This window comes from Plectropomus leopardus, chromosome 4 (assembly GCF_026936395.1).
Source record: "Plectropomus leopardus strain MGB_pleo_1.0 chromosome 4, ASM2693639v1, whole genome shotgun sequence".
NCBI classification, from domain to species: Eukaryota; Metazoa; Chordata; class Actinopteri; order Perciformes; family Serranidae; genus Plectropomus; species Plectropomus leopardus.
This window is the reverse complement of record NC_142179.1, coordinates 24,532,586-24,560,442: the sequence shown is the minus strand read 5'-3', so window position 1 is coordinate 24,560,442 and position 27,857 is coordinate 24,532,586. Positions and strand designations below refer to the sequence as shown.

General features: G+C 39.8%; 2 protein-coding genes across 9 annotated transcripts in view; one reads left to right on the top strand and one right to left on the bottom strand.

The window, feature by feature from the left end:
* Positions 1-27,857, top strand: part of mctp1a (multiple C2 domains, transmembrane 1a) — a 162,823-nt gene that overhangs the window by 9,210 nt on the left and 125,756 nt on the right. Inside the window, exon 1 of one of the 8 annotated variants that reach the window (XM_088076901.1) lies at positions 3,084-3,278. The exons of 6 other annotated variants lie outside the window; for them this stretch is intronic. In XM_088076901.1, the coding sequence (XP_087933027.1) occupies positions 3,255-3,278 (24 nt within the window). In that variant the 5' untranslated portion in view covers positions 3,084-3,254. Of the gene's footprint in view, positions 1-3,083; positions 3,279-22,389; positions 22,494-27,857 lie in introns of those variants that run through there. One more of the 8 variants, XM_088076900.1, reaches the window with a different exon arrangement.
* Positions 8,453-9,738, bottom strand: LOC148189785 (uncharacterized). The gene is made up of 2 exons (XM_088076008.1): positions 9,472-9,738; positions 8,453-9,266 (listed from the first exon to the last, which is right to left on the bottom strand). The coding sequence occupies exons 1-2, from the start codon at positions 9,516-9,518 to the stop codon at positions 8,453-8,455; spliced, it is 861 nt and encodes a 286-aa protein (XP_087932134.1). The 5' UTR covers positions 9,519-9,738.

Below are 27,857 nucleotides of genomic sequence, written 5' to 3'. Positions count from 1 at the left end.
ACATTTAAATGAAATATCTAAACACCACAGACATTCAATTAAACAAAATAAATAAACAGCCAGATCAACTGTCACTTGAGCAAAAGCAACCCGTTCCTCAATTTTGATTAAAGGGTAAGTTTAGTAATTTAAAGATGGACCCTATTTTCCCAATGTTTTCTTTTGTAAATGAATCATGGAAAAAACATTATTAAAAATTGGTCCTAGACTGTGCAAGACAGCAGCAGCCACACAGGCTGCAGTGTAACTAATCATGGCAATTCGTGACCTTCAATTTATGTGCACTAAAAGTGCTTGATTTTGCTGACATGCTTAGATTATTATTTTAAGTGTCTGACAACCACACCTAAATATAGGGATGTCTTTTTAAAATAATAATAACCCTAATAATAAGAATTTTGTTTAACCAACCACCAACAGCCCTTAATCACTATCGCCATACCCACTCCATTCAAATAAGCAGAAATGTCAGTATGTATAGAGCCAGAATAATTTCACATCTAACTGGGTCAATGGGGGTTTATTTCAACCACACCGGAGTTGATGACTGTTGGAACAGTGAAAAGACAAACCAAGATATCAACTAGACGGTGATAAATTATTGTCTCTTTAAATGGAGTCTGGTGTGTTTGGCATAGGGTAGGATGATATATTGAATATAATCGAGGTATCACTGCTTGTTCCATGTGTAAAATGACTATATCGTGAAGATCGTGTTTAAATTGACACATTGTGTTTCATAAGCCACGGGCGTTTGGGTGCCCTCGCTCTTTTCTATGGCTCTCTCTTTCACAGACACAGACACAGACACACAGACACAGACACACACACACACACACACACACACACACACACACACACACACATAAAAAGCAGGGTTTTTGCAGAGCTCCAGACCACAACTGTTTAGTCACATTTTGCCATATTACCCAGCCCTCGTGTGGCGATAGCAATTTTGGGGCAGACACAGACAATAATAACCTTAACATGTCAGAGGCAAAAGCAGGTACTTTTAGTGGACATAAACTGAAGGTGTGAGCATGCCCTGAATGGTTACATTGCACCTTGTTTCGCCTCAGACATTTGGAGTGCATCACTCAATATTGGCCCAGTTTCTGGGCCATTAATCAATTCTGCAGAAAAACTGGGGCAAATAGGGTCCAGGTGAAAAAAATACTGAACTTAGCTTTTAAGCTTCTCACTGCCTGTCAGTCATAACCTTATCTGCAGCAAGGTCACGTGGGTTTTGCAAGTCACTGCCCTCAGTGATCCAAAGAAAAATGGTCCTTTTCTTTCCATCACTTCTTACTATGTCCTTGAGGGATAACCTTACCTGCATTGTTTCTGTCTCCCTGATCTATCTCACATCTCCCTTCCTCTGATCCCAGTCTTAGCCTCTCTGATAACAACACTCCATTACAAGAGCTTTCGGAGGACAAATCCAAAATATATTCCAGCCTGTCGGAGGCACAGTCTGTGTACTGCAAGATGGGAACTCTGCACTGTGACATTGTGTTACCCTCCAGCGTTGTTCTCTCCAGTCTCAGCCAGTCCCATTAGAGTCTCATACACACACTCAAGCACATGCATAAACAAATTAGGTGTACACAGACATACACACCCATACACACCCATAGACACACCAGTCTGAGTACCTGACTGTTATCATAAACAAGGTTAAGCACGACAGTGTAGACTGCTAAATGACTCTGAAGCGCCGACACGCCTTCATCAATGCCAGCATTACACAAAAGGAGAAAAAGAGATTGATGTATCTCTGTTAATACTCCACGCACTGACGGAGACATCCAACTCTCTCCTCCTCTTCTCTTACCACAGCATCACGATCAAGCGTGCACGGTATATATTAACAAAGGCCAAAAGCGGTGACAGACGTGATTGTCAGTTAGAGTAATGAGAGAGTAGGTAGGGATGGATCCACCTTTACATCAATAGATGGAGCCAGGGAATTAGCTTTCTACCTCTTAGTGCTGCCCTCCCATGTAGATTAATCATCACTGAGTTGAGTCAGACTAAAGCGGTGGGTCAGTGTAGGAGGAGATACATGTGTGTGTGTTGGGAGTGTGTCAAATTACAGATAAAATCCAACAACAGCCTGCTATGTGATATTTTTTGATCCTCAAGAAAGGGATGAGTAGTACTTAACTGAAAGACTGACAATGTAATTTTCTTGTTCAAGAGCCCAAAGAGTGCATCTGTGTCTGTTAACTATTTTATCCTTTTCTAACCTCCTATTCTGATGCTCTTGAAATTTAACAACGTAGCAACCAGGTTATGACAGCTTTTATAAATGGTTTGGGTGCACAAGATGAAAGCAAGGACAGACCCAGGCAGACAGAGGTAGACAGACGACAATAATATGGCACATGCGGGCTATGGCCATTCCTCCTGGACAAAACAACACATGGTGACAAAAGGCTGTGGGACGTTTTTCCTACCCGCCATGCTAATTAAACGTAGATAATTTGCAACTCAATGTGGACCCCACTTCCTCAGTGGTGAGTGGATATTGAATATTTGCAAATGAGTTTCCCAGTGGCATAGACGAAGCTGTCCGAATACCCTGTGAGTCATAAGAGTTCATGCAGCCCATTAAGATCAATATGAGAGAATGGCGGGACATTGGATATACTCCATATTAAGACGTGTTCATGTGTGCTTTCTATTATTCCAGTGAATGATTGGAGTGTTGTTTCCTGTGCAAGCCGCACCCAATTATAAATATCACTTTTGTTGGATATGAATGCGACCCATTGTACCAAAAAACCCACTCAAGTCTTTTAAATGAGCTGATTTACTTATTGTCGCATAGATATCTGTGGGTTTTATTGAAGCCTAGTTAGCATACACTTACCAAACTCAAACCATTACACAGTAAATATCCTGACAGTGGCCTGCAGCTCTGGACTGATTATATAGTCCTCTCTGATATGTAGATTTCCCTTGAATAATGGCACCATACTGAATACAAGTGACGCCTTGTGTGGCTTTCACAACACTGTGTGGTAACTCACCCCCTCCAGTAATGTCAGTAAAGGAAAGGTGGCAGAGGGGAAGTGGTTTTGTACATGGCAGATGGGGTATGAAGTGGCTGCTGCCCATGTAAATGCACACAGATGTTGATCTGTTGTGCATAATTTACTGCGTTGAACTTCTTTTTGGTTGCCGCCTGACCTCGACCAACCCAATAGAGGGCATCGCAAAAGCAGAAAGAGGACAAGAGAAATGAGCTGATGATGTTGGTGTCTGAACCGCAGGTACGGCTTTAGCAACTTATTAGGACAAACAGAAGAACAATTTTGCCTGTGATACCATTCCCACCACACTTCGGATGACTGGTAAATTATTCTAATATATAGAAATCATTAATAATTGTAGTGATTTCCATTGTCTTGTTACAGTATGCAGCTACAAGCCAGTCTGCACTACTGCATCTGCTTTCTGAAGCACCTGCACGTCATCGCAGCCCCAGATCATAACTGCTGCTTTTAAAAATGCTTTACTTTTAGGGGAAGGTTCTTGCATGTTGGCAGTTGTAAGGGCAGTTACTGTGCAGCTGTATAAAAACAACTTAATGTTATCTTTTCTCAACTTCCTGCATTGTGTTGATAGATATGCTGTATCCTTGCCATCAAGCTACTTCAGAACTTATCTTAACTTATGTATTCAGCAAAAAGAAGAGCAGATATAATGTGAACCTAGTTTCACTGAAACTGAAGTTGTAAACATATGTCATACATAATATGGCAGCACAGAATCACATAAAATAAGGTTAGTGGATTGTAATCTGATAAGCAAATGAAGCCTTACATGCTTTAATATTTCATGAGGCAGAATTCTTGTGTTCCTGTTAGCAGATCATAATCTTCCATTTTAAGAGTTAAAAGGAACTCAGCCTTTAACTGTAATCGGCTGAAAAGCCATTGCATTGATCCAGGAAGAGCGCAACAGAGACTCACAAAGGGTTGTTCATACTGGTGTACTGTGGAGTGTTAGATGGAAAAATCTGTGCAAAGGAATCATTTATTTAAACTCCCACCTCACATATATTTCTTCCCAGTAGAGCCCAGTATTCAGTGAACTTGGTAGTTACAGAAGAGGGTGGACCTGAGTAGCTATAGGACTGATTTAGAGTAGAGATTTTCATGCCTGCCAATTTTTACTGCACAAGCACTTGCTGTGAAAACTGCCCACTAGAAATGTTCCAGTACAAATAGGTTCCTTAAGCTGTAGGTGACTGTAGTGATATCAGGTTTCTAGGAGTTTTCTTGAAGGAACAGGAATTTACTTATGGGTGGGAGATGAGTATAGTACCCATTACCAAACTACAACATTAAAATCTTAATAGGTTGGTCAAATTATTTTTGTACAGGACAGCAATTCTTAGATTAGGCTATTTTTTCTGTCTCTCTTTCAATGGTGATTTTTTTAGTGCTACCTAGTGTTATTCTGTGAGTCAGCTAAACAGAAGAATGGGATGATTTAAGTTAGGTTTTTGTGTCAACTCATGAAAAGCTTTGAACTTTTGTAAATATGTAGGTATGTCTATGTCTCTGGGTGTTTGGTCTTGTGTTTATGAGTCGATTGACTGTGAGATATCCTTAATTTGACCACTTAATGGGGTCTGTGCCAAAGCCCGTCTGATTCCACAGTGAGATTCAGTTTGCCTAAGGCGAAATTGAAATGTCTCCCTATCTTCACAGTTAGGGTCTACTGATTTTATAGCATATACTTTAAAGGAGTTTACTTTGTAGTGGTGCATTTAACAGATGCCTAGAGCAATTTATGTGTATAGGCAAACTGTTGAGATTCCTATATCATCAATATTTCCTGCAGCCAATAGTAAGGAGTGCAAAGGCCAGGGTCAAACCAATGCCCTGATTTATGTAACAAAATACCGTGGGAAGAAACATGAGTTAAAAAGGTTTTTTTTTTGTTTTATTTTTTTAATTCAGTTAAGAGCACAGAAAAGTGCGGTAGAACAGGACAATATCACCAGGAATATCAATATCACGATCACTAGGGATCAACCATGAGTTGGCAAACCTAAAGCCCGTGCTGTTTTTCTATTATTACTGAAACACGAGAGATAAGACAAAGCAGAAATTTCACTACCGAGGTGATAAAAGATATCAGGCCAACTCAACTCAAACCAGTTATTAGATTCTTTGCCTTTTGGCTTGCCATCCCAACATTGAGCACACAGACAGCCTGCAGATAGGACTGCTACCATCCTGATACATCAGTGTGGAAGGATGCGCCTTATCATGGCTGAGCAGAGCTAGATATGGAGAATTTTTCACATGAAGGCTTGTGTTGTTCATTTAAAGGAAGTTGGAAATAACAGTGGTGACAGACGGTGAAAGCCTGCTGTTCTGTTCGGTTTTACAGAAAGCTCCTTTTCAGTGACACCATTGTAACTGACTGATAATGTAGGCAGTGTGGGAGATACAGATATGGTCACGCAGTTGTTTGGAATTTCTTACCAAGCTGGTGTTTATTTTTTTATTTTTGAGTGGCTCATCACAAAAATTAAAGAGAAATTGTGTGTGTATGTGTGGGGTCACTTTAGGCTCAGTGTCTGGTGATCTATACAGCCAGCCAGTGTCAGTTATAATCTGACTTGGCCCTTGGAGAGATGTTTACTTTTTTCACTCTGTGGTATGGGTGGGCTGATGGATGCCAAAATATTGATACTACAGATGCTATGTTTTTGTTTTAATGACCCATGAATGCCATGAATATATATAGTGTATGTATATAGCAGACTAATTATTCACCTTTTGAATCATGACACACTGCTCTCCCCTACATGAAAGCACATAAGCTGCTTTTAACAATTACATATCTGTGCTATCTAATCAAAACCAAATTTTGTGGTATTGACCACCCTGCTCTGTATGAAGTTTAAAGGAAATCAAAGGAAAGACTATAGGGACAGCGGGTCATAGGTCATATGGCGCTTACATATAAACTGGTGTTTCGGTGAGACCATAGTGTGTTTTATATGTAGCTTGTGACAGTGTTTGTACGTCATTAAGCTTTTAAGTTCTGCTCCACCCAAATATCCAGTCTTTTATACAGTCATGACCTTTAGAGTTGACCTTTAGAGCTAGCTGTGATGCACTGAATGGGAATAAACTCAGTAACTGCTGTACTTTTTTTTTTCTGAGAATGACTTTTATGTATAAATTGTTTATTTTTTACTCTACACATCGCCATGCAAATATTCTTACAGGGATTCTAAATTCAGTGGACAAGTTTTTGTCTTTGCTCATGTCTTTAGAGTCAGTCTCTTCCTGAAAGCCCATCACTCATCAAAGCACGCTGCTTGAGTGCGTTTCTCTGTAAAGTCGTCTCTCTGAGGTATGGTTTTATTCAGGGCTCTGACTGTGTGAGAACAGCATCATTTTGGCACATGATCATCACATTAGCAAAGTGTCATCCACAGCAGAGAAAGTAAAAGGCATCAACATCACTTCCATATTTCTGTCCTTTCATTTTATCTCTGCATGCAGACTGAGGATCAGCTGGTGGTCAGCTCAGCCTGAAACTGACAACATGAAATCAGCGTCTGTCGTACTTAAGAGAGAGAAGTGATGGTATCAACATGAACTGCACTGTGCGGGTGCTGCTGATGCTGCTGCCGAATTTGCTGAGGTTTGGAAGGTACTTAGTGCCACCTACTGGTGCTGATGTGGATCTCTGGAGAGAAGAGAGGAAACTGGCAGGGCATGATTAGAGAGGCTTTTGGCTGACTGGCTGTGTGGATGGATGGGATTTTTAGCCTTCCATTAATATCAAACCAAGGCAACTTTCTGCACACTCTGCACTCTCTCTTTGAGATGAAAAGGCACTTGTGCAATTGCCTTAAAAAGTTATTGTGACTGGACATCATTCATAAATGCATAAATCAAATTCTCTGAACTTGTGAGGTTGATTAATAATGACTGAAATCATAACTGTGTGGTCTGTGTGTGTTCACATCTTTTTAGTATTTCATTTATCAAGCTAGTTTGCAGTCAAACAGACTGTAGAGTCACGAATTAAAGAAGTCACACCTCTTTTTGCAGATGTGTCTGTGCATGGTGCATGTGATAGTTAGTAAAGGTGTTTTTTGTGAGCCGTTTATGTTTTAGTGTTATTTTGCTCTGTTGAAAAAAGAAATGAGGCTTGCTTCTCTTGATCCACCCCTTCTTTCTGTAGTTCATCATTTCCTCTCCAGTGAGCTGTTAAATTTATAGTTAGGCAGCAAAGAAAAACAAATGTGAGGTTCCCCATCCCCCCTGTGCATTCAAATATAACGATTTGTAATTTATGAGTTTCATTGCAGAGAGGCATTCGGTGAAAAAGAGGTGCACAGTGAAAGGGGACTATTGCGTGTTTGTTCACATGCGCTGTGCAAACAAGCAGGTTGTATTTGTTTGTACAGTTGTTTTATTACACATTCGGCTTTGTGCATGATTGCTAAAATAAGTGAGTGTTCCTAATCACACCGGAGTCTATTCAGTGTGGCACTAGGCCTCATCCCAAATCTTGGACTGTATCCAGAGTATTACAGAAGCAGGCAGCCTCGCTGCTGCGTTTCTTCTCCACTGTAAAGAGTCTGTGTAATTGGCTTTCCCATTGCTGCATGTTTTTTTTTGTCCTCTGAGCACACACTAGAAAATCATCCCTTCCTAAGGTCATTCAAATGTGCACTTACTTTATCAAATGATTTAAGGCACTTCAGGTTAAAAAATGTCAGTTATTTTCACTGGACTCTAATGTATTATGAAATGTCCTTGAATCAAGTGGTTTACTTGTCAAAGGAATTTGAGTGACACGTCTTTGTTTTAGCAACCTGAAAGTCTGAAACCTGTTTCAGGATTCTTCGCTTGCTTTAGGACATACATAGATTATAACTCTAACTTCAGTGATTTTAATATTGAAATTTTCTGATGTTGTGATGAAGCCGAGATGCTCTCAGATGGATTCGTGCTGAGATTATTGCCCTGATATTAGATGAAAGCTGATGTAGGCGTCTGGAAACATTTTTTAGCCACAAGGCTGTTTTCCTTCACAAACTATATTGACTCTATCTCTCAATTGAAGATAAGCTTTTTAAGAACATAAGACCTTAGTGAACTAAATATTTTTCAGGTGGTTATGGGAGATGGGTAATTTATAAGGCACATTTCTGTGGTGCATAGAAGGTTACCAAAAAAAAAGCTCCTATCATTTTGCACTTCTGACCACTCATAAATACCACACTGCAGCGCCAACACACTGCAAAGAGGAAGAGATACCCCCTCTTAAATCTATCAAAGTTCGAGATTGTACTAGTAAATGCACAATGTTTTATTTACTAACAGTACACTAAATACTTCAATTCATGGGTCATTTTAAAGCATGGCAAACCGATGAATAAAACTATTTTGTTGAGCTGAGTCTATGAGTCCTCATCTTCAAATCTCTCCCACTTGTAAGATACTTGAGGACTGAAAAAGCGAGGGAAGTGTATCTTCTTTTTTACCACAAAGTACACTTCTTTCACATTGTGCTTCAGTAGTTTCTGTGACGCATAACTTTCCTCCCCTCCTGGTTTTTCTGTCCTCTCAGCTGGCTTTACCTTGATTAGGTTTCCTCTCATTTCCTGTTTGTCCATCCATTCCTCCCACTCTCTCTTTGTCAGCAAAACCTCCTCATCTTCTGTTGCAACAGCCTGGACTTTGTCCTCTTCACACCTTAGTTCCTTGGCCAAGAAGCTGGGGTTTACGTGAAAGGGATTTTCCCTCTCCTTTGATTCCTTCATCAGATGGCTGTAGTCAGCGACAGTGGCAACATCTGGATTAGCTGGTTGCGAGCTGGTATGAGCATCTTGGGGGACATCATTGTTGTGACTAATGTCACTATCACTGGTGTCGCCTTTGCTGCAGTCATCTGACAAAATCCTCACGTCTTCAGATAGTGATTCGTAAAAGTTAAGGCTTAATGCATCCAGGTCCAAGGAATTGTCGTCATCTTCTTCATCCTCCTTGTTCAGCTCGGTGTTGGAGACAGATGTTGTTTCTGATGTTATTTCTTCCAACACCAGCTCTCTCAGCTGCTCCTGAAATTCAGCCTCCATCTCCGCTTTCAGGGCATGAAGCATTAGGTTGATTTCTGGACACAGCTCTGCGATTTGCTTCTCCACCTCTTTCTTTACCATCCTGTTGATCCAAACGATGCAGAACCTCCTGTCGTTTGCTGCTTGTTGTTTCCTCCTGACCAGTCATTAAGTTAAAAGTCATTAAGTCATTATTTTGTGAAATTTATATAGGTACCCTAAACATTGGCTTAAATTGTATATTCATGGTTTTCATTAATATAAGATAAAAAAAAAGTAGATAAGAAAACAAACCAACACAACCAAACAATATGTTTAGCCTTGTCCTACAAAAACAAAAAAAGAAAAGTGTAAGGTTGTACCTGAAGAGAGAGAAACTGAATGACTTCTTTCCACCAGGTTTTGCCATCAGGGTGTCTTCTTATTCTCTGTGAAAAAGCAAGAGTGGAGTGATTTTTAGTGATGCACAACAATGGTTTTTTCAACGGATATCAATAACCGATAATTTCCAGCTTCTTGTGGTCGAAAAGATACCGATAACTGGATGATATCTTTTTGTTTAGCCTTTCATACCCTCAGGTAATGAAAAACAGAGATGTAGTGAGTACTGATGAATTTAACATTACAGCTCTGACCTGACCAAATATAACTGACATCACTACAGTTAACACAACAAGAACAAGAACAGTTCTGACTCTTAAAATGGACATTTTTTTTCAAAGCCTGCAGCCTTTAGATAAAACACTGACCAATGCAGATAGATAGTAGATTGTTGTGCTCAAAAAAGAAACAGCTTTCGTAGAGTATAAACCCTATCCTAAAACCCACTCTGCTGTCTGCGATGACATGTTTTCGACTGATCTAGCAGGCGCAGCAGTATGACGTCACACACAGCCTATAGTGTGCAGTACTGGCGGAGCGAAACCATGGGCAACACGGGGGAAATCAAAGCAATTTATGCTTATTATTGGCTCTATTTTTCAGCTAAAAATGCAACATTTATCATTTATTTTTCATTAACATTGCCATTCTGAGGTCTCTATTCTGACTTGCTGATTGGTGTGGCTTAATTTTTGATAACCAGTGTAACCGGAAAACAAACTCTGGGTAAAAACGGCAACAGCATGGCTTAACTTAAGAGCGGGAGATATTATAAGAAATACAGTAAGCAGGATGCAGCATCTTTCCTTGTGAGCCCCTTCCTGTTTAGATGTTGCCTAGCAACGCAGCAGCAGGACTTCGGAGACTCCGTATTATTTTAATGCTCGGTGAAATGTTTAACACAGTAATGTGAAGTCAAAATTAGTTCCAGGTATGAGTAAATGCGCCACTGCTATTTTAATTTTGATAAACATTTTGTTGGCAAGTGGCTGAGTGTGATAATGGCCTCCATGTTTGCACATTTCTGTATAGAGAGGTACTGTAGGTTAAGTTGACAAGCTGTTGCCCTCATCTAAGATGATGAGTTTTCTTAATTCCTTGTGGGCTCATGCCTTATGAATGTTATTAGATGAACTGAACTGTTTTAATAGTGACATTACAGATACATTTTCATTAATATTATGCAAAATTGACTTACCTCTGTCAAGTAATTAAAATGCCTTTTCCCCTCTTCTTTTTTTTGCACCGACCAGACTTGTGTTTTTTGATTTGTATCAATTTGAAATTCATAGAGCTTAGCAACATCTGCGGACTGTGATGTCATGTTACATCCCAGTGCATTCAAATTCTTAAACAATATGATAAAAAACAACAGTGTATTTATTTAAGATACTCCACACTGTGAATATGGTATCGTGTGATTTTTCTTTTATTTGCTCATGTAATGTCATGTCCTGCTACACAAGTTTTGGGCTGTTTCATGTCATTAGATTGTAAATCATTTCTGATATGGAACATTTTCAAAGATTTTGACATTTTTAGCAGATGCTCCCTTTAAATGTGCAAATGTTCATTTTTTACCTGTTATGTTCCATCATTCTCACACATTTCAGCAAACGTAAAAAAAGAGTCATTTTAAAACTTAAAATTAGTTTGGTTTAGTCCCACACACGTACCTCACTAGTTTCTTATAAAAATGTGGAGCCTAAACATACCTTGAAGTTACCATATGAGAGTACCTACATGCCGTGTAATTCTGTCAGTTTTATCAGGATTGTACATTCTGATCTTAATATAATGAGAAATATTGGTAATGGTTATCTGTCTTGATCTGATAAGTTGATGGGGTGCATAAATCAGGCTTTTTTCTAGTTTCCATCAAAGGCCTGCCAGGCACTTTGTGCTGGGCTGTAGTCTCCACCTCCAACAGGTGGCTGCTATTTCTAAGTCATGATTATGACCAGAGGTCACAGTGGTCTCTATAAAAAGGCTTGTCACGTCACTGCGTTACTTTCCATTTCATTTCATTCTTTGCCGCCTGTCACTTTCATTCTACCTCTGTGTGCGCTTGCCTCTCTTCTCTGTCTCATTTGTCACTTTGTCTTTCTGTCTCCATCTCTTAAATATATCTTCTCATTCTCCATCTCAAGGACGAATAGCAGAGATTCTAAGGACTGCTGCTGACTTGTAAATCTATAGAAAGATGTGTGAGGAGGGTGGTATTCCTGTTCAACCTGGCGGTGTTAATTCATTGGTCTGGTGACCTCTGAAGCTGGGAGCTTAGGCGAGGATTCCTATTCCCATTGGCGTACACATCTACTATTAAAACACCAGCTGACATATTAATTTTGGACCCACACACATATTGCCCATTAACTCTCTGTCCCTCACGGTCCTCTGACTGTATTATGTTGCTGTGAGAGACATTGGACCGTTTGCACTCTTTTATCCATGATCTCCACAGAATCAGGGGTGAGTTTCTTATCAAATCTCTCTAATTGTGATTTTTGATAAAGACAGTTAACATCATCATCACTTGATACTTTATGATTACTGACATACAGCATAGTTGTTGTTGATTGTTTTGGTACAACATGGCAGCTCAGTTCCAGTGCAAAGTAAGAGAGAGGAGAAAACACAGTCAACAGACACCATAAACCATTACAACAGTGCACACACAAGAGAAGAGAGGGTGTGCTGGGTGAGAGGGGTCGCTGGTTATTTTAGCTGCCAGATTCAAAATGTGCTTATTATACAGTGTGCTGACTGGACCAAGGTCATAACCAATTATGTTGGAAGCATAAGTGACAATCCACTCTACTTGTAGTGCGACGGTCTAAGCTCCCATACCAGACAGTGGGAAATGATTTTGAGATGCTTTCTATGCTGGCTTTGTAGAAGTGGACCAACAGGTGTGTTTTGATGTGATGGTCTTGATTGATGATGTGGTTGGCATTTACGTTTGATTTCAGCCAGATCATTGCCGATGTAGTGTGCCGAGGATTTTGAACGAGTGTGTCAGAGATAACCAGGGCTTAAATGTTTGTCTTCCTCCAGAAGTCAACAGCAATTCCCATTGTTTTTGAGGTACTGAGTAAGAGCTTGTTGTTCTTCGCCAGTGTGCAGCTCAATTTACCTCATGCTGGTATTGTGTCCTGGTGTTGTTATCAATGAGAACAATGATAGCGGTGCCGTCTGCGTGCTTTTATACTTTAACTGAGCTGTGGTGAGTTGTAAAACTATTCTCACTGTATAATTCTAAAATATTATGTTATGAAGTGTATTATTTTAGGTTTTTTTCCATTAGGTCTGCACAAGGGTTGCTCAAGGTTGTTCCTTAATTTATTTTTGATAGCATTATCATTTAATCTGTTAATTCCTATTTTAAAAATAATAAAAAAAAATAAGAACTTGCTCATATCAAATGTGTTTTTCTCGTCTTTCAAAGCTCAAAGCAAAGCTTATTGCATATTCTTTGACAGCATTGCATAGCCTATGAAACATAAAGATGTAGAGGCTTAGACGCATGAAACACATTGAATATAATTGAGTTAGGCTTTGTTTTGCCCGCTTCATTTTCCAGTGTCACCTTGTTATAAAATAGTTATATTGAGCCCTTTGTTTGCTTATGCTATTCTCTGAAATATGCTTCTAAAATACACCATAGATATTGGTTCCATCAAAGTTTCACATATAGTTTAAGGCATTCTTTGTTTCAACATGTTAGAAATAAAACAGTTGACAATTAATTAAACACTCGAGAGCCTTCCAAATGAGTATGAGATGTATAATAATTATTATTGTTTTGCTTTACCTTAATTACATGAGAGCTGTGACTCACCACAGAAACAACAAAACACACACCCCGACCAAGGTTATACTTTTATATTCTTGTTTGAAAAGTCATACACCCTTGTGTCTCAGAAATACACAGATCAATACGTCAGCTTACAAGAGGTCATGCAGCACAAATTGAGCCGTTTGTTGGTGTGTTTATGTAACTAATGATATTGTTTGTGTAGCAATATAGCGTGTTTTGCCCTAGTGTCGCTGCAAAATGAAAACAGAAAAATCAGCTGTAGTGTGTGTGTGTGTGTGTGTGTATGTGTGTGTTTACGTGTGTGTGCATGCTCATATGATTTTATTCTTTTCAAGAGAAATGCTATTTGTTCTTCTGAGAATGCTGAGAACAAATATGAATATTTATATGAATGACTATGCAACCGTGTAGGCTGATCAAAACAATATTTATCAATGCCAGAGCATGAAGTGGCAAGACAGTCATACCCATCAGACATTTCTGTGAGGGAAATCTGTGATCATTTACTGTCTGGTGGTCCAGAGAGTGACACTGAGATGAATTTCACTGTTTTTTTTGTCTGCTCCTGAATAGTGGGACTAAAGTGTCAGTCATCGTCTGGAAACCGGGAATGCAGCTTTCTATCAGCCATCTGTTCCTTCCTGTCTTTGTCTCTTCATGTGCTTTAATCTCTCCTGCTGCTCACACTCATTTATTCTCTCTGCACGCAAATACTTTACCAGAGTACAGGATCAATTTCATAAGGAATTCTTGTAGGATTTTTTGGTTTTAAGTGTGGCCTGCTATACATCTATAGCTGAGTAACTTACATTAATAGACCATTCATATCACCGCACACCGTGACCACAAAATCCATAGCCTGTACAGTGGACAAAAGGCACGATCGATTACAAGATATCAGATTAATATGTGATTTATATTTAGATACAAGCACATTGTAGTTACAGGGCTGCAGCTGCAAGCTCAGTGTCATGCTTGTGGAAGATGAATGAATATACTGTACTCTGTGACAATATTGCGCTTTAAAAGCATAGGCTAAATATTTATACACATTTGTCTCAGCCTTTAATTAATGTTTTGTATTTTGTCGTGATCCTGTCAAGACCCTACTGACTTGCTTAGTTGAGAGGGAAAGTCCTGCCTTGTGATGTCACTGCAGAGCAATTGTGTTTTGGATGACATGAGATGAGAAAGAAGTCATCTTGCAGCTGGGGCAAGGACGTTTTTCATAATGGAGGCTGTGGTAGAATCAGATTTTTTCTTTAATTATTGAAGAATGCACATGGGTGAGACATCAGGGACCAAGCAGCTCTCATTGGTTAGAATACAGCATGTGGCGGTATGAGTTTGCATGTGGGTGTTGTTGTAATGAAAGAGGATGAATCACTGGGTGAAATTTGCAAGGTTTGCTACTAGAGTACAATCGCTCAGGTCTGGAGTGTGGGCTTTATTCCAGGTCTGGAGCGTAGGCTGCAGTGATGACACATTGTGTGGGGGAAGACTCCCAGGTTGTTCAAGGAAAAGCCTCTCCTTCCTGAAACTTTATAAAGTATCTATTGTGATGTATATTGCATTTGTGAGCCTATGTTTGTTTGCGTGGTTATTTCTGTTTCCCTAGATAATGTGCAAATGTGGTTTGTTTTGCTGTTTGTTGCATGTGTATATAAAGCGATATATAAAGAGGGCTTCAATTTTAGCTTACTGTTTTCACCACGTTCACACAGGGAGAAATCCCAAGATGACTCAGAGATACTGGCTTCTTCTTTGACAACAGACCAGTGGACAATATTACCTACACCCACAGTGAAGTGGAGTCATTTCATAAATAATTTTGGACATTGTGAATTCACATTTTAAGTTTTATTTAATTGATTCCTCAACATAGAAACACAGGAGCCTACGTGTGTATATTGCAGTGCCCTTTATCCTCAACAGCCATCACTATGCAGAAGATGCCATTAAGATATCACGAATGCCCTCTCATTACAGTCAGGACCGAAACACCGAACAGTAGTTAATGAATAAATTCAAACTTAATCCATAATGAAAATGCTAAATGTATTGACAGATTTTTAGAGAAGCTATTTTCTAACTTCAGCCTGCTATAAGTGCTACAGGCAACAGCATTTTAAGCTGATTGGATGGTTCTTTCCTTAGTTCTTTGGGACTTGTAGTTCATAGTTGTTTTACCTTTTAAATCATTGAACCTGAAGTCTTTCTGCTCATTGTCTAATTGTTTGTATTAATGAGTCAACTGGTAGAGTTTCATAGCTGTTGAAGCGTTGGTAGCTTGATAGGTAACAAGAAACACCAAAATTACAGTACATTGTGTACTTGTACTTTTGGAACTCTTTCCACATAAAATATCCTCCACCTCACTTAAAGATATTGCACCTCATGATCTGTAGAAACTGTCACTATTACTATAAATCCACCAAAGAAAATACAATTCACAGCTGTCTTAATCACAAAATAAACTGGATTGGAGAATATATTTTTGTCTAGAGTTGTCATACATTAGGAAAATGTAGGAGTATGTAAATACTATGGTTCTTTGTATGTAGCTGTTATTTGTCACAGATAATTGTAACCTGTGGGTCAAATGTAGATTTTTTTTTTAGGAAAAAGAAGATAAGATTTGTGGATGCATTTAAATCCTAACAGTTATTTCTCTGGCCACAGGGAAAAGACAGCATACAGAAATTACGGAAGGCGTCAGACAAACCCATCAGTTTTCTCTCCTGCTGATTTTTGCAGTGTTTGGCACATTAGAAAAGTATGGATTGTAAAATCTAGTGCATGGATGAGATGAGGTCAAGCTGAAACAGGCTCAGTCTCGATACATCCAGTAACTTGATTGAAATAAAACAAAGGGAATGGAGTGTGATTCAGAGTTCAGCAAGAGCAAATAATTCAGAGAAACATCAGGTAATTTGCTTTTAATGTCCCTCATGGATTTCATCGTTCAAATTTTAGGTTCATTTTGGAAATTGTGCCGCACCATAGAGAGTTTCAAGCCACAGACACATTCACAGCAAGGCAGATTTGAAATCTTGTTTTAATGAGGTCATGAGCTCTGCTGTCTGTTGCCTCTACTCAAATTACAGTGACCACCTGCAACTCACACAAATAAAAAAGATACTTGACATAAGTACTCACACTGCCATTTCTTTATTTTTTTAAATGAGAGGTGTAGTTATAAAAAAAGCTTGATTTTTAAAAAGCATGCTTATTTTGCAGAGAAATTGATGATATATATATATATATATTTATTTTTTTTTCTTTTACTACTCAGATGCAGATTTTGCAAAATGGGCAGTGACTTTAACATTTTTTATTCTGTATTTGTAATGTATTTTGTCTGCAGACTGTATTCAGTAAAACGGTTACAAATTACCTAACAGACGATTTAGAGTGACAAATACAAGTTGAAATCAGCCAATTATATAAAGGTCAGAGTTTTTAGTTTGAGTTTCTCTACACATTTGTCTTTGAGATACTGAATGCAACTTGACAATCTGGCTGAAAGAGAAGCTATCCAAGGACAAAGACAGCTCAAAGGAACAGGAAGACAAAGAGGAGACAGAGGGTTGGGCACCTTATCGACACAGTCAGGAGGGTGGCAGTAGCACAAGTAGCAAGTGATGAAGCGAGCAAAGTCAAGGAGAGAGAGAGGTTGGGAGAGAGACACAGACGGAGACAAAAGTAAACAGAGCAGTATAGATCCAGGGGAAGGGGAGCAGTGATTCTCCCAGAAGGGGGCATGCTGTGTCTGGCCTGGCTCCCAGTGTGTGCCTCCTCTCTTGGCAGCCACTTGGGCTCCTCAGCTATCAACCAGACCATGCCCTTTGTACATCACTGCATGCCTTCATCCTTTCCCTGCCCTGACTCAAAGCTTTCATCTCCATCTGTCCCCTTTTTATTTCATCACTTATACTGTGGTGCCTTCAATTTGTCTTAATTTTCATTCCGATTTCATTTTGTTTTGTTTTCATTTTTTTTCTTTCCTATTGACTCAAAATACACTCCTGTGTCAATATCAGTTTTCAACAAGGCATTAATAGTTATCCAATGTTTTAACTGTGCACACACATCGAAGAGAACGATGTATCATAAACAATGAGCGTGTGGGTGAACATGCAGAGCGCTCCAGGCATTGCACGCACGCACGCACGCACGCACGCACGCACACACGCACGCACACAAATAGGATGAGCCAACTTGTTGATGCCAGCAAAGAGAGAGAAAGGGGATTTTGCTGCATTTACGTGCTCATCTGATGGTTCCTGGGTTGAGAAGTTGTTCCTCAGACTGTTATGGTTATGAGTGGAAATGGGGAAACACCACAGATGCAACAAAGAAATTCTGTTGTATGTCACTGCTTAACAACACATTAACAGTTTGAAGCTTTATTTTACTAAGTAATTATTTTCCCAGACTTGTTTGCTGCATCAGTACATCACCTAAAACCACTTTATATTGCTTTAATGCTAGTAAATTAAATAAATAGACTAAATAGACTAAGACTTAGACTGTTGCTCTGAGGGCAATTCATTTTCTAACTAATTTAGTTCACTCTACATGAACAGCAACTAACAAGTAGAACCTAATTACAAATTATGTGAGCAAAAATTTGACATGCTATAGGTGGATTAATAAAAAGTTTACTTCCATTCAAGAAACATTAACTTTAATCTGCCATGTGTCTGCATTTATGATGCCAACTCTGCAATTGTGTACCAAAATTTTCACAGACTTCCAGAGTTGTTCCGACATTCATGTGAATTTTCCAAGTCGGGAACTTGTGTTTCTTATTATTCCGACACCATGAGTGCAGGTTATGATTCTTTCAGGTCAAAATAAAGAGGTAAAAGACACGGGGAAATAGGAATAACTGATGAGGAGTGAGAGCAATGATAGGCATCAGTGGGGTTAAGCATCATGTGTGCCACCTGTATGAAGCGACTTGTGGTGAGCTCTTCTGTTTCCTGTTGTGATAGAGATTGGTTGATCCCTGCTATAATTGTTTGCAGAGCCTACTCCTGGTGGCTGCTTTCCATTTGTTTAATAGATTATTGATTTGTTTTCTAGAGTAGCCTAAATGTCACAGGCTTACTACGAGGTATGGGGCATGAAAATAAATGAATGAGTCTTTGTGTGTGTACGCTTGTCTGCCTGCCCATCTCTCTATCTCTTCCACTTCCCTTCATGTCGAGCTGTCTGTCAGCTTGTTGAGACCACCAAGCTACATCCAGCACGAATAAAGCCTCTACCTCCACTTATGGCTGCAGTAGTAGATAAAAATGATAGGAGAAGGGAGACTTGCTGAGGGTTTGAAGAGCTTGTGTCAGCGCTGCTGTCAGTCATGTCACACAGTGTTTATGCCTGAATGCATTAAGTATGCATGCAGTGTATGTGTTAAACTGATGTAATGCTGTGCGTATTTGTGTGTCTGTATAATGTATGTGTATGCACTGTGAGTAATGAACAGACAGATGGTGCTCACTCCAGGGTTCGGCGGTGCAGACATGCCAACACAGGAGATTTGAGCACAGAGGGAGGCGTCACATGGGCGTGTTTGTTTATTGCATATATGTGATATTTGTGAATGTGCATGAGCATTAAAGTGTGCAGAAAAGAAACAACCTCACACAATTAATGAGGGCATTTATTTGTCTGTGTTAAGAAGTTGAAGTTGTTTGTTACCTTCAGGGTAGTGCTGGGAGGTTTTGGTGTTCACACAAGCATAAAGCATCAGTCATCACATGTTCTCTAAATAAACATGAATGCACTCAACTACAAGTGCAATTACACATGCACACACACTGTACTGTACATGCAGTTATTTTTCTCTGAGCTCCACTGGTTGTGCTTGTGTCATTTCTAAACCTGTCAGAGTTGCTTTGGCCTAAGGAAAATGTGCTTTATTACTGAATGCACCGAGGCATCACAAACCATTTTGTGGTTGTTGTTTTTTTTTTTCTTGAGAGATCTAGGCGAATTTCAGTTTGATCTGTTTTTCTGTCATGCCTGAGGCTGTGAGGCTGAGGTGTGTTGTGTTGGATTGAACTCAGCAACTGAAGTCATAAGACCTGCTGACAGACACGACGCTGAACCAGCTGCATACAACAGCACACATGAAAGGGACAGCTGCCGTGTCCTGGGGTCTGACTCTATTGTAAAATAAGAACGTGCGCTATCACGCACACACCATTCCCTCCCTTAACTGTGCCTCAACAAGATTTTTGTCGTGACTCTGCAGAGCTGTCGGTGCCAGGAAGCAGAGTGGCACCTCCCCGCTGCCATGCCCCCTGTCTTGCCTGGCAATCACCCTGTTTTGCTTCTGAAATGCAAAAATATCAGTAAGTGTTACGAAAGAGCGAGAAATATATATGCTCCCTGTTGTGTAAGCCTCCCAGCATCTCATTCCTTTTCTTTGTGCTATGAGGTGTTATTTTTATATATTTTTTCCCCCTGTTCTGTATAATTTTAGTCTCTGCTGCTGCTTTTTCCATGTTTGCCCCTGTGTTTTTTTTTTTTTTTTAGATATAGTGACACCTTATGTTGGTGTTAAAATGTTTCCCATCTGATGTTTCCTTTATCTACCAACCCATCTCTCCCCCTCTTCTTCTCCTACTGTTTTCAGTCATCTACATTGCTGTACATTTTCTATTTCATAGCAGCTCTTTTGTGATTCACAGGACCAAAAAACACCTGTGTTTTCACCCTTGAAGTGAACCTTTCCACAGTTTCTCCAAGGAGAAGACTTTATTTTTTCCTCTGGACGGATAGCTCCTGGCAAAGAGCACCCTCCACATGTCTGATATGAAAAGCTAACAGGCAGAAAAGCATGACAGAAAGGACTGACAGGGAGAAAGTAGCAGAGAGGGAGGGGATTGGCCTTTACATTATTTACAGCTTACTCGTGTACTCAGAGGAGAATAAATGATACTGTTGACAGCAAAGCATGCTGGGATGTTTTCACATTAAGTATGCACTCACAGATTCTGCATATTCATCTTGTAAGATATCCCCCACTGTATGTACGTGCACTTTCTTGTTTATTGAGTGTTTACACTAGCTGTGTGCTACAGTGCATTAATACATGTCCTCATTAAGTCAAATTAACTTCAGGCCATTTTCTTTGTTCACACACACACTGTAGAATTAATTGTTTCTTATACATTGATTGGCCTCCAAAGTGAAAAATCTGAGCTATCTCGGCATTATATCCTAAAGGAGAAGATCCCGCTCAGCAACAAAGTTGCAAGTCTACAGCTTTGGTGGTAATAGGTTGTACCGCCCTTCCATTGTTCAACAGTAAAGAAATGTTTTTTTCTAGTTTGCTACAAGTTTTAATTGGTCCTCAGTCAGACTTGCCTGTTATGGTGTGTAAAGGAATTGCAAACCACCAGAAATATAGCAAAATTGCTTTTTCAGCATTTCCTGCTTTTAACAGACGGCTACAGAACGGGCAAGCAAATTAGGTTTTACAAGAACGACAAGAAGGATAAGTCTAACTGAAGTTTATACAGTAGGAGGCAAATATAGGAAATTGTGTTGTGTTTTGTAGGAACAAGATTTTTTGCAATATTAACACTTTTTAGGGTTCCAAATTATATGATTAATCCAGCCCTTCAAAACCACGCAGGTGTTTTCAATTTTCTGGCTGATTAAGCCTCTCGTCAGGTTGAAGCTGGGTGGTGCTATAATGTGAAATGGAAGATGCCATCAGACTCTGTGTACTAGTGCTGTATTTACATCATATTGTTCATGTCATAGATATTAGGGACTGACAGGTATGATAACTACCACTGAGTGAAGACAACCGCAAGAGATTTCACAAACTGTTGGCAAAATGGCTGCATCATCAGCAGCTACAGTAGCCAATATCTACTTTAAATGGAGTATTGTAGCTAATCAGTATTTTTTTTTGTTTAGTTTTTGGGCTTTTATGCCTTTTTTAATAACATAGCTTGAAGTTTGACAGGAAAAGGGGGAGAGAGATAGGAAACAACACAAAGTAAAAGGTTGTGGGCCAGAATCAAACCCGGCCCGAGGAAAATTTTACCAATGTAAAACCTCCATGGATTAAATGTTCATAATAGAGGAATCATAATTGACTTTGTTTGCATTCTGAGGGACAGAAGGGAATGTTAGTCATGGTCAGTTTACACATTGCTACACAGTGGAAAAATGAAAATAAACTGGAAGCAGACAGTATGTTGAGTTTGTGTGTTTGTAGCTATGTATGGCAGAGATGTTGGTCCGATTCCTGGCTCCTTCTGTTGAAGTGTACTTAAGCAGGATGCTGAACCCCAATTTCCTTTGATGGCTAATGGGGATGTGTATAAATGAGAGGCACCACGTGAAGCGCTTTGGTATAAAAGCACTATATGAGGTTCATTAACTGTCTGTAGACTACATGGTCCCCTGGTTAGTGCTGCTGCTGACATCCCATCATATCCCCTTTGCATGAATTATTTCTTTTTCTGTAGTTCATCTCTAGTTTCACCTAATTTTCTTGCCGTCTCTCTCTTTGTACTCTCCGTCACTCCGTACTCTCGTCACTTTGCCATTGTCCAGTAAAGCGGATATGTAATTAAATGCCTGGATGGCAGGATTGATGAAGATAAATCAGTTCACTCACTGGCTAAACATCGGCAGACGTTTGAGCAGCAGCTGGTAGAGAGTTCCTGGTTGTGCCCCTGTTAACTTTTAGTCATAGCGTTCCATCCTGGCAGATTAGTTAGTGAGCATCTCTGTGTGTGTGTGTGTGTGTGTGTGTGTGTGTGTGTGTGTGTGTGTGTGTGTGTGTGTGTGTGTGTGTGGGTGTGTGTGTGTGTGTGTGTGTGTGTGTGTGTGTGTGTGTGTGTGTGTGTGTGTGTGAGTGACAGCAAGAAAAAGAGAGAGGAAGAGAGAAAGAGACAGAGGAAGAGAGAGGAATCTGAGTTGTGATGCTGAGTGAATGCCTGTGGGGTATGCAAGAACCTCACAGCTGGTTGCCCTTTGCTGTGTGCATGTGCGTGTGTGAGCGAGGTAAGGAGTGAGCCGGTGTGTGTGTGTCTCTCCCTTATATAGGAGAGTAAGCCAGCAGCAGCAGCAGCAGCAGTAGTACAGTGGAGCGTGTTCAGTGTCTGGATGTTAGCGCTGCCTCTCTCAGCTGCAGGACGAAGCCTTACTGTAGGTATATACACATATACACGTGTACACAATGCTGTTCTGACTGTCGATGTGCTGTTTTTTGCTCATTTCTGTGTGCTGATGTTTTTGCTTCTTGGACATATGAGTGTACTGAGTGTCAAGGCAAAGTGTGGCGTTCTTTTCATTCAGTTCTTTTCCTTCAAGAGTATTTCAGTTCAGATGTTTTGAGACAGCTGAGTGAGGTGATGAAGGGATTAAAATTTGCAGCTCATCAGCAAAATTTTTCCAGCACTTGAGCACGTTCACAGATTTGCATGCAGAAAGGATTTTCATACAGCATTTCCATAAACCTAAGCACCTGCTTTGTGATTGTGGCGATTTGCACTTAGTGTTTCCAATAGCAAGCATCGGCCAGCTTTACACTATCTGCAGGTGTTGTTGTGTTTGCCTGTGAGTCTGGCGGGTCTGAGGTGCAGTGGGTGTGTCGTGTCCAGTTTCCAATAGTGTGGAACTTGAGCTGGCTGCTTGAGTGACATGACATGGGACTGTTAGTCAGACTTGTCGAAGAGAGAAGGGAAAATAAGAGAGAGAAGAGGAGATAGATGAACCAAAAAAAAAAAACAGAACAGGGTTGTAAAACACAAACATGTAAAAGAGATAAATGACTGAATGACTCAGACATGTGGACATTGATGCAGTTGAGACAGATATCCTCCTGCTTGTGCTTCCATGTTGACCAGATAATGAGTAAAAAAAAGGATAGATTACAAGATTTGTCGGAGAGTATTTCCATGAATGGGGAGAAAAGGCTTATGTGCCCCTCACCTCACAAACGACTTACGTCTCTGGTCCACACCCCTCTGTCTGTATCTCCAGCCGCAGTCTTGTTCCCTTAATTCCTGTTTCAAGGGCTGGGTGCTGAACGTGCTCAGAATGAGAGCAAAATAGCCGTGGCTGGGGAACAGGAAAGAGAGAGATGGACGAGAAAATTGATAAGAAGTGAAAGGAGGAAAGTAAGATTGAGGCAAAGCAACAGAGATGACATAGGGTGAGAGAGGATAGGAGAAAAGAGGGAGAAAAGACCACCACAGGTGAAAATAGAGGGGATTGCTTGAGGAGGGTGAAGAGGCATGGTCAAATGAGAAGATGTGAGTGACTCTCTTCACTGATGAAGAGTTTCATTAATTTTCAAGATCATTGTGTGTGGCAAAGCACTTAAGAAAACAGTTGTTTTCACATCACTCAAAATTTCATTCATCAATAAGGAGGCAGATATTTTCACTTCCTTCTAAGAAATGGCTGCAAGAAAAGTACCAACTTGTGTCTGAATTCCTGAATAGTTTATTTTGTACTGCTTGCATACCCTGTACAGTACATGAATAATGCACACTTGGTCTCTCCAGGGAGGGGCCACTGTGTTTTAAGCAGTAAGTGCAGCAGCTGCACCTTAGTCTCATAAAGAATGTCATGTTTCTGAGAAGTGACTGAATCATTCATTTTGTCATGTGAATTGCATGTACTTTAGGCTAGTGCAGTATCTATTTTTTATACTTAAACACCTACCTGACATTTCAAAAGGCTGAATGGTATGTGACGGTATTTGTTAAAAACATGACAAACAACAACAACCACCAAAAAAAGAGCGTAAAAGCCCAAATAATTACTGATAAAAGTCATTGTTGCATGTATGTCATTGTCTAGCCTACAGTGCTGTGCTTCTGATATGCAATTAGCCTTCTTAGACTCGCGTTGAATGTAAATACTTATGGCCCATAGAATAATGATGACACATGAAGTCATCTCAAGAAAAGGCATTTTTGTTTTTGACAAGTTGTGTAACGTTATCCCCACCACTTGCAGTTACCATCTTTTTTAGTTCAGCTGCCTGTTACACCAGTGGAGACTAACCTCGTGTTGTGCACCACAATACATCGCCTCAATACAGCATTGTTGGATGCTGGATGTTGGATTTTACGGACACCTGGGTACCTTAATACAGCTTAAGCCTAATGTACTACATCAGACATATTGTGGATACTTACTCTTAACTAACTGAAAATGTCTGTAGATAGATGAAGATAACTTTCGAAAGGAACTGAAACCTCATCAGAAAGATGCCCCTCTTCTTCTTTACGTTATATAAACTCATTCCATATGGATGGGATGTCCTCATTTTCATATAACTGCTCACAGGATCCCCTTATATATTCAAGTCTTTGTATCAGCATCATCCCCAAAGTGTTAAAGATTGATTTAATTGTCTGTCCTTCATTCAATAACAAAGAAAATCTCAGGCTGGGAAACAAACTGTTGTTTATAAGCAACTGGTTTAGGCTGCTAGATTACAACATTCATCAGCCACTTATGCTACTCAGGCTTCAAAATTAAGTTTCCGAATTCTAAAAGAATTTCCAAACTATGACAGATTACCCTTCAACATGCACTAGCAGAGCTCAGCAACAGCAAACACTTGCAGCATTTGGCTGGTGTAAAGGTTCCAGCCAGGGAGACCTGGAGAGGAGGTGGCTCGCTCTTTGCTGATGTGGTAGATTAGAGACAGTTGCACAATTTGGCTGGTTGGTTGCTGGTTTTTGTATTAGCTCAATGTGAAATGGGCAGCATACTTCACTGGTTCCTATGACATTAAAACTAAACACATTCACGATAGTAAACTGATAAATTGAGCTTTTGTGGAAAATACTCTTTTTGTGGACTTGCTTATTTATTGGTGTTAACATTAAGTGGCACAATCAGTTGAAGGTGAAGAATATCTGCATCCACCTTACTCTGTATGTAAATAGCACTATGGAGGGGTTGTTATGCACGTGGCTATTGCTCAGAAGCTTTCGGGTACATTGGAATTTAATGTGCCTTTCATATAGAGGCAAGAAAACTGCATTTCTCAGCTGAAGCCTGTTCATTCCAATAAACTGCACAGTCTGAATAAAAAAGCTCAGTCAGGCCTGTGTAATGTACATATTTATTAATCACATAAATTTGTTCAGTTTTTCTATCTTTTCCTCTCCTGCTCTGCTTTTCACAATTTCTGCTTTTCTGTCTCTTCATCACTTGGCACATTGCTTCTTATCCATCACCTGCTTGTTGCAATTTACTCCTTATTCCTCTCACCTCTCAGTCTTTGCACTTTTTTTAAACAAAGACAATGGTGTGAAAGGTCAGCACTCTTGTCATTCTGCCAGATGGTTTGTTTGCCAGTGTGGAGGTGGTGCCACAGTCTTTCTCGATCAGCACCACCCTCATGGTGTGTAGGGAATGCACTCCTGGGCACAGAGCCAAACTCTATATGCTATATGTAGTTAAAATCAAGATCTATTTGATTGGAGGTTTAATTTGAAGGCATGTTGTGGTAATTTACTGCATGCTACTTATCACAAAGAAATGGATTTAGTGCTTAGGTTTATTAGTTAGCCAAGAAATATTTTCTGTAGGTCTGTGGTAGATAAATAGACTCCCAGAGTGATGCCAGCCCATCTGGTCACTGTTCCTAACCTCTTACGGTGCAGGCTGTGCTTTAGCACTATTTATTGTCCCAAATACTGCAGCTCCCACTGATTCTGATTCTGTTGTCAATTGGACAGCTTAATATTCTTTCACAAGAATTGCTCTTCCATAAAGCTTTCACTGAATTTCAGACAGAGAGTTGGAGCAGATTAAGATGAATTTAAAAATCGAATGATCTAAATAAATACTGTATTCATGTAAGGCACACAGTCTTATTTGAAAGGATGCTGTTCGTACCAGATCTATACTCCACCATCACGACTCAGACAGCGATGGGAATGGGTGCTTGCCCTCGCTGCTGCAGCACTACTGATGAGAGGCTGTGCCTTGTCACGCAATCAATAAAATGCTGTAAATTTAATTAAGATTGGGGGCATCTCATAACAGATGGCTGCCTACAGCCCAACTCAGGGAAGTCCTCACTGGCAGGAAAAGAAGAAATATACTTCAAGTATGAAATGAAAAAAAAAGAATGTTGGACAGAATCTCCTCTTTGTCTCATTAGTATGCACTGGAGAAGGTGTAGTATACCATGAGACAAAAAATGCTAATACCACTACTGGCTCTGTAAGCGTTTTTCACCATAGTAAGAGTTTAAATGATTCACAGGGGAGCTGCAACACACAGGAGTGCATTTGAAATGAGATGATAGTTGCCTTTTTTTTCACTCCTCTTTGAGTTCACAACACCATCTCACAGAATCACCAAGTCAGAGGAGGTTGCTTGTTAAAACGAGCAGTAGTAGATGTGCAAACAAGGAAAAACATAAAAAACACTCTGAGGTGTTAGGCATGCTGGCCCCGGTGCTTCTTTAAACATCATGAAGTGTACAGCATGTATGCAGGGCAGCACTCCCATTAAAACTGTTCAGTGTGTATTTATGTTCTCAGGTTTTTTTTAATCTTTCTTCAACATGTGAGACACGGCACATCAACAGTTGTGATTAGTCATATGCAGTAAATAAGGTGCAACAGGTTAAATTGCAGGAGAATCCACATAAACTGAACAAGCAAGATGAAAAAGTAACTAGTAAATCAAATTCACAAATTTCATTGTGGAGCTATATGCACATCTGGCCTGTAAACACATGTTCATTTTCATAAAATAGAGCTACATTGGAGTACTACATTCGTTTTACGAATTTGACTTGTGCAGTCAAATAAATGATTGCTCTGTGATAAATGTCCTCCTAGCACCTAGTCATTCAGTTGCTTATTAAACTGTGGCATTGGTATTAGCCTTGTCCCTTATAATAATCAGACATACAGCTCAGCTTCATAAAAAAAAAACACCCAAAAAACCTGTGTCTAGACATAATGATGTCCTAATGGTGACTTATGTTGGTTTTAAATGTACATGGAAATGCTATTGTTGCAGCAGTCATGAGAGGACAACATATTTTGTAGTAGTTGATATTATGAGCGTCTCCATAATTACTGTACATGTATTACTCATATTACTTACCCTCATCACATTGCTACTTTTAGTATGCGCTTATTGATTGAGTTTTAGATTTCAGGCATCTGCTCCTCAAATCAAACCTGTGCTGCTGGGTGGTTGGAATTGAAACAGTAAAATTTGACACCCATTTATGCATTATAAAGAGAAATGCAATGAGCAACTAATGAGAAATAGCCTTTGACATTTCAAGGTTATAAAAAATAATGTATCAGAAGGGATGTTTATCTTTCTTTATTTTGATAGGAATCCAAAAAGGGGTGCTTCTATCTTTCCGATACCTGGAAGCCCAAATTTATACCGTATATGTACTGTCTTGTTAGGGGGTGGGAGATGGTAATGCTTCAAAAGAAGCATATCAGCAATATTTTTCGGCTGGTTCTTTTCTGCTGAGCCAGCACATGGAGGCCTGGATCTGCATGT

Coding starts and splice junctions, on each gene's coding strand:
- LOC148189785 (XM_088076008.1), bottom strand. CDS start 9,518: ATGGCAAAACCTGGTGGAAAGAAGTCATTCAGTTTCTCTCTCTTCAG. Junction 9,267..9,471: donor TTCAGTTTCTCTCTCTTCAG/GTACAACCTTAC, acceptor ATGACTGGTCAG/GAGGAAACAACAAGCAGCAA.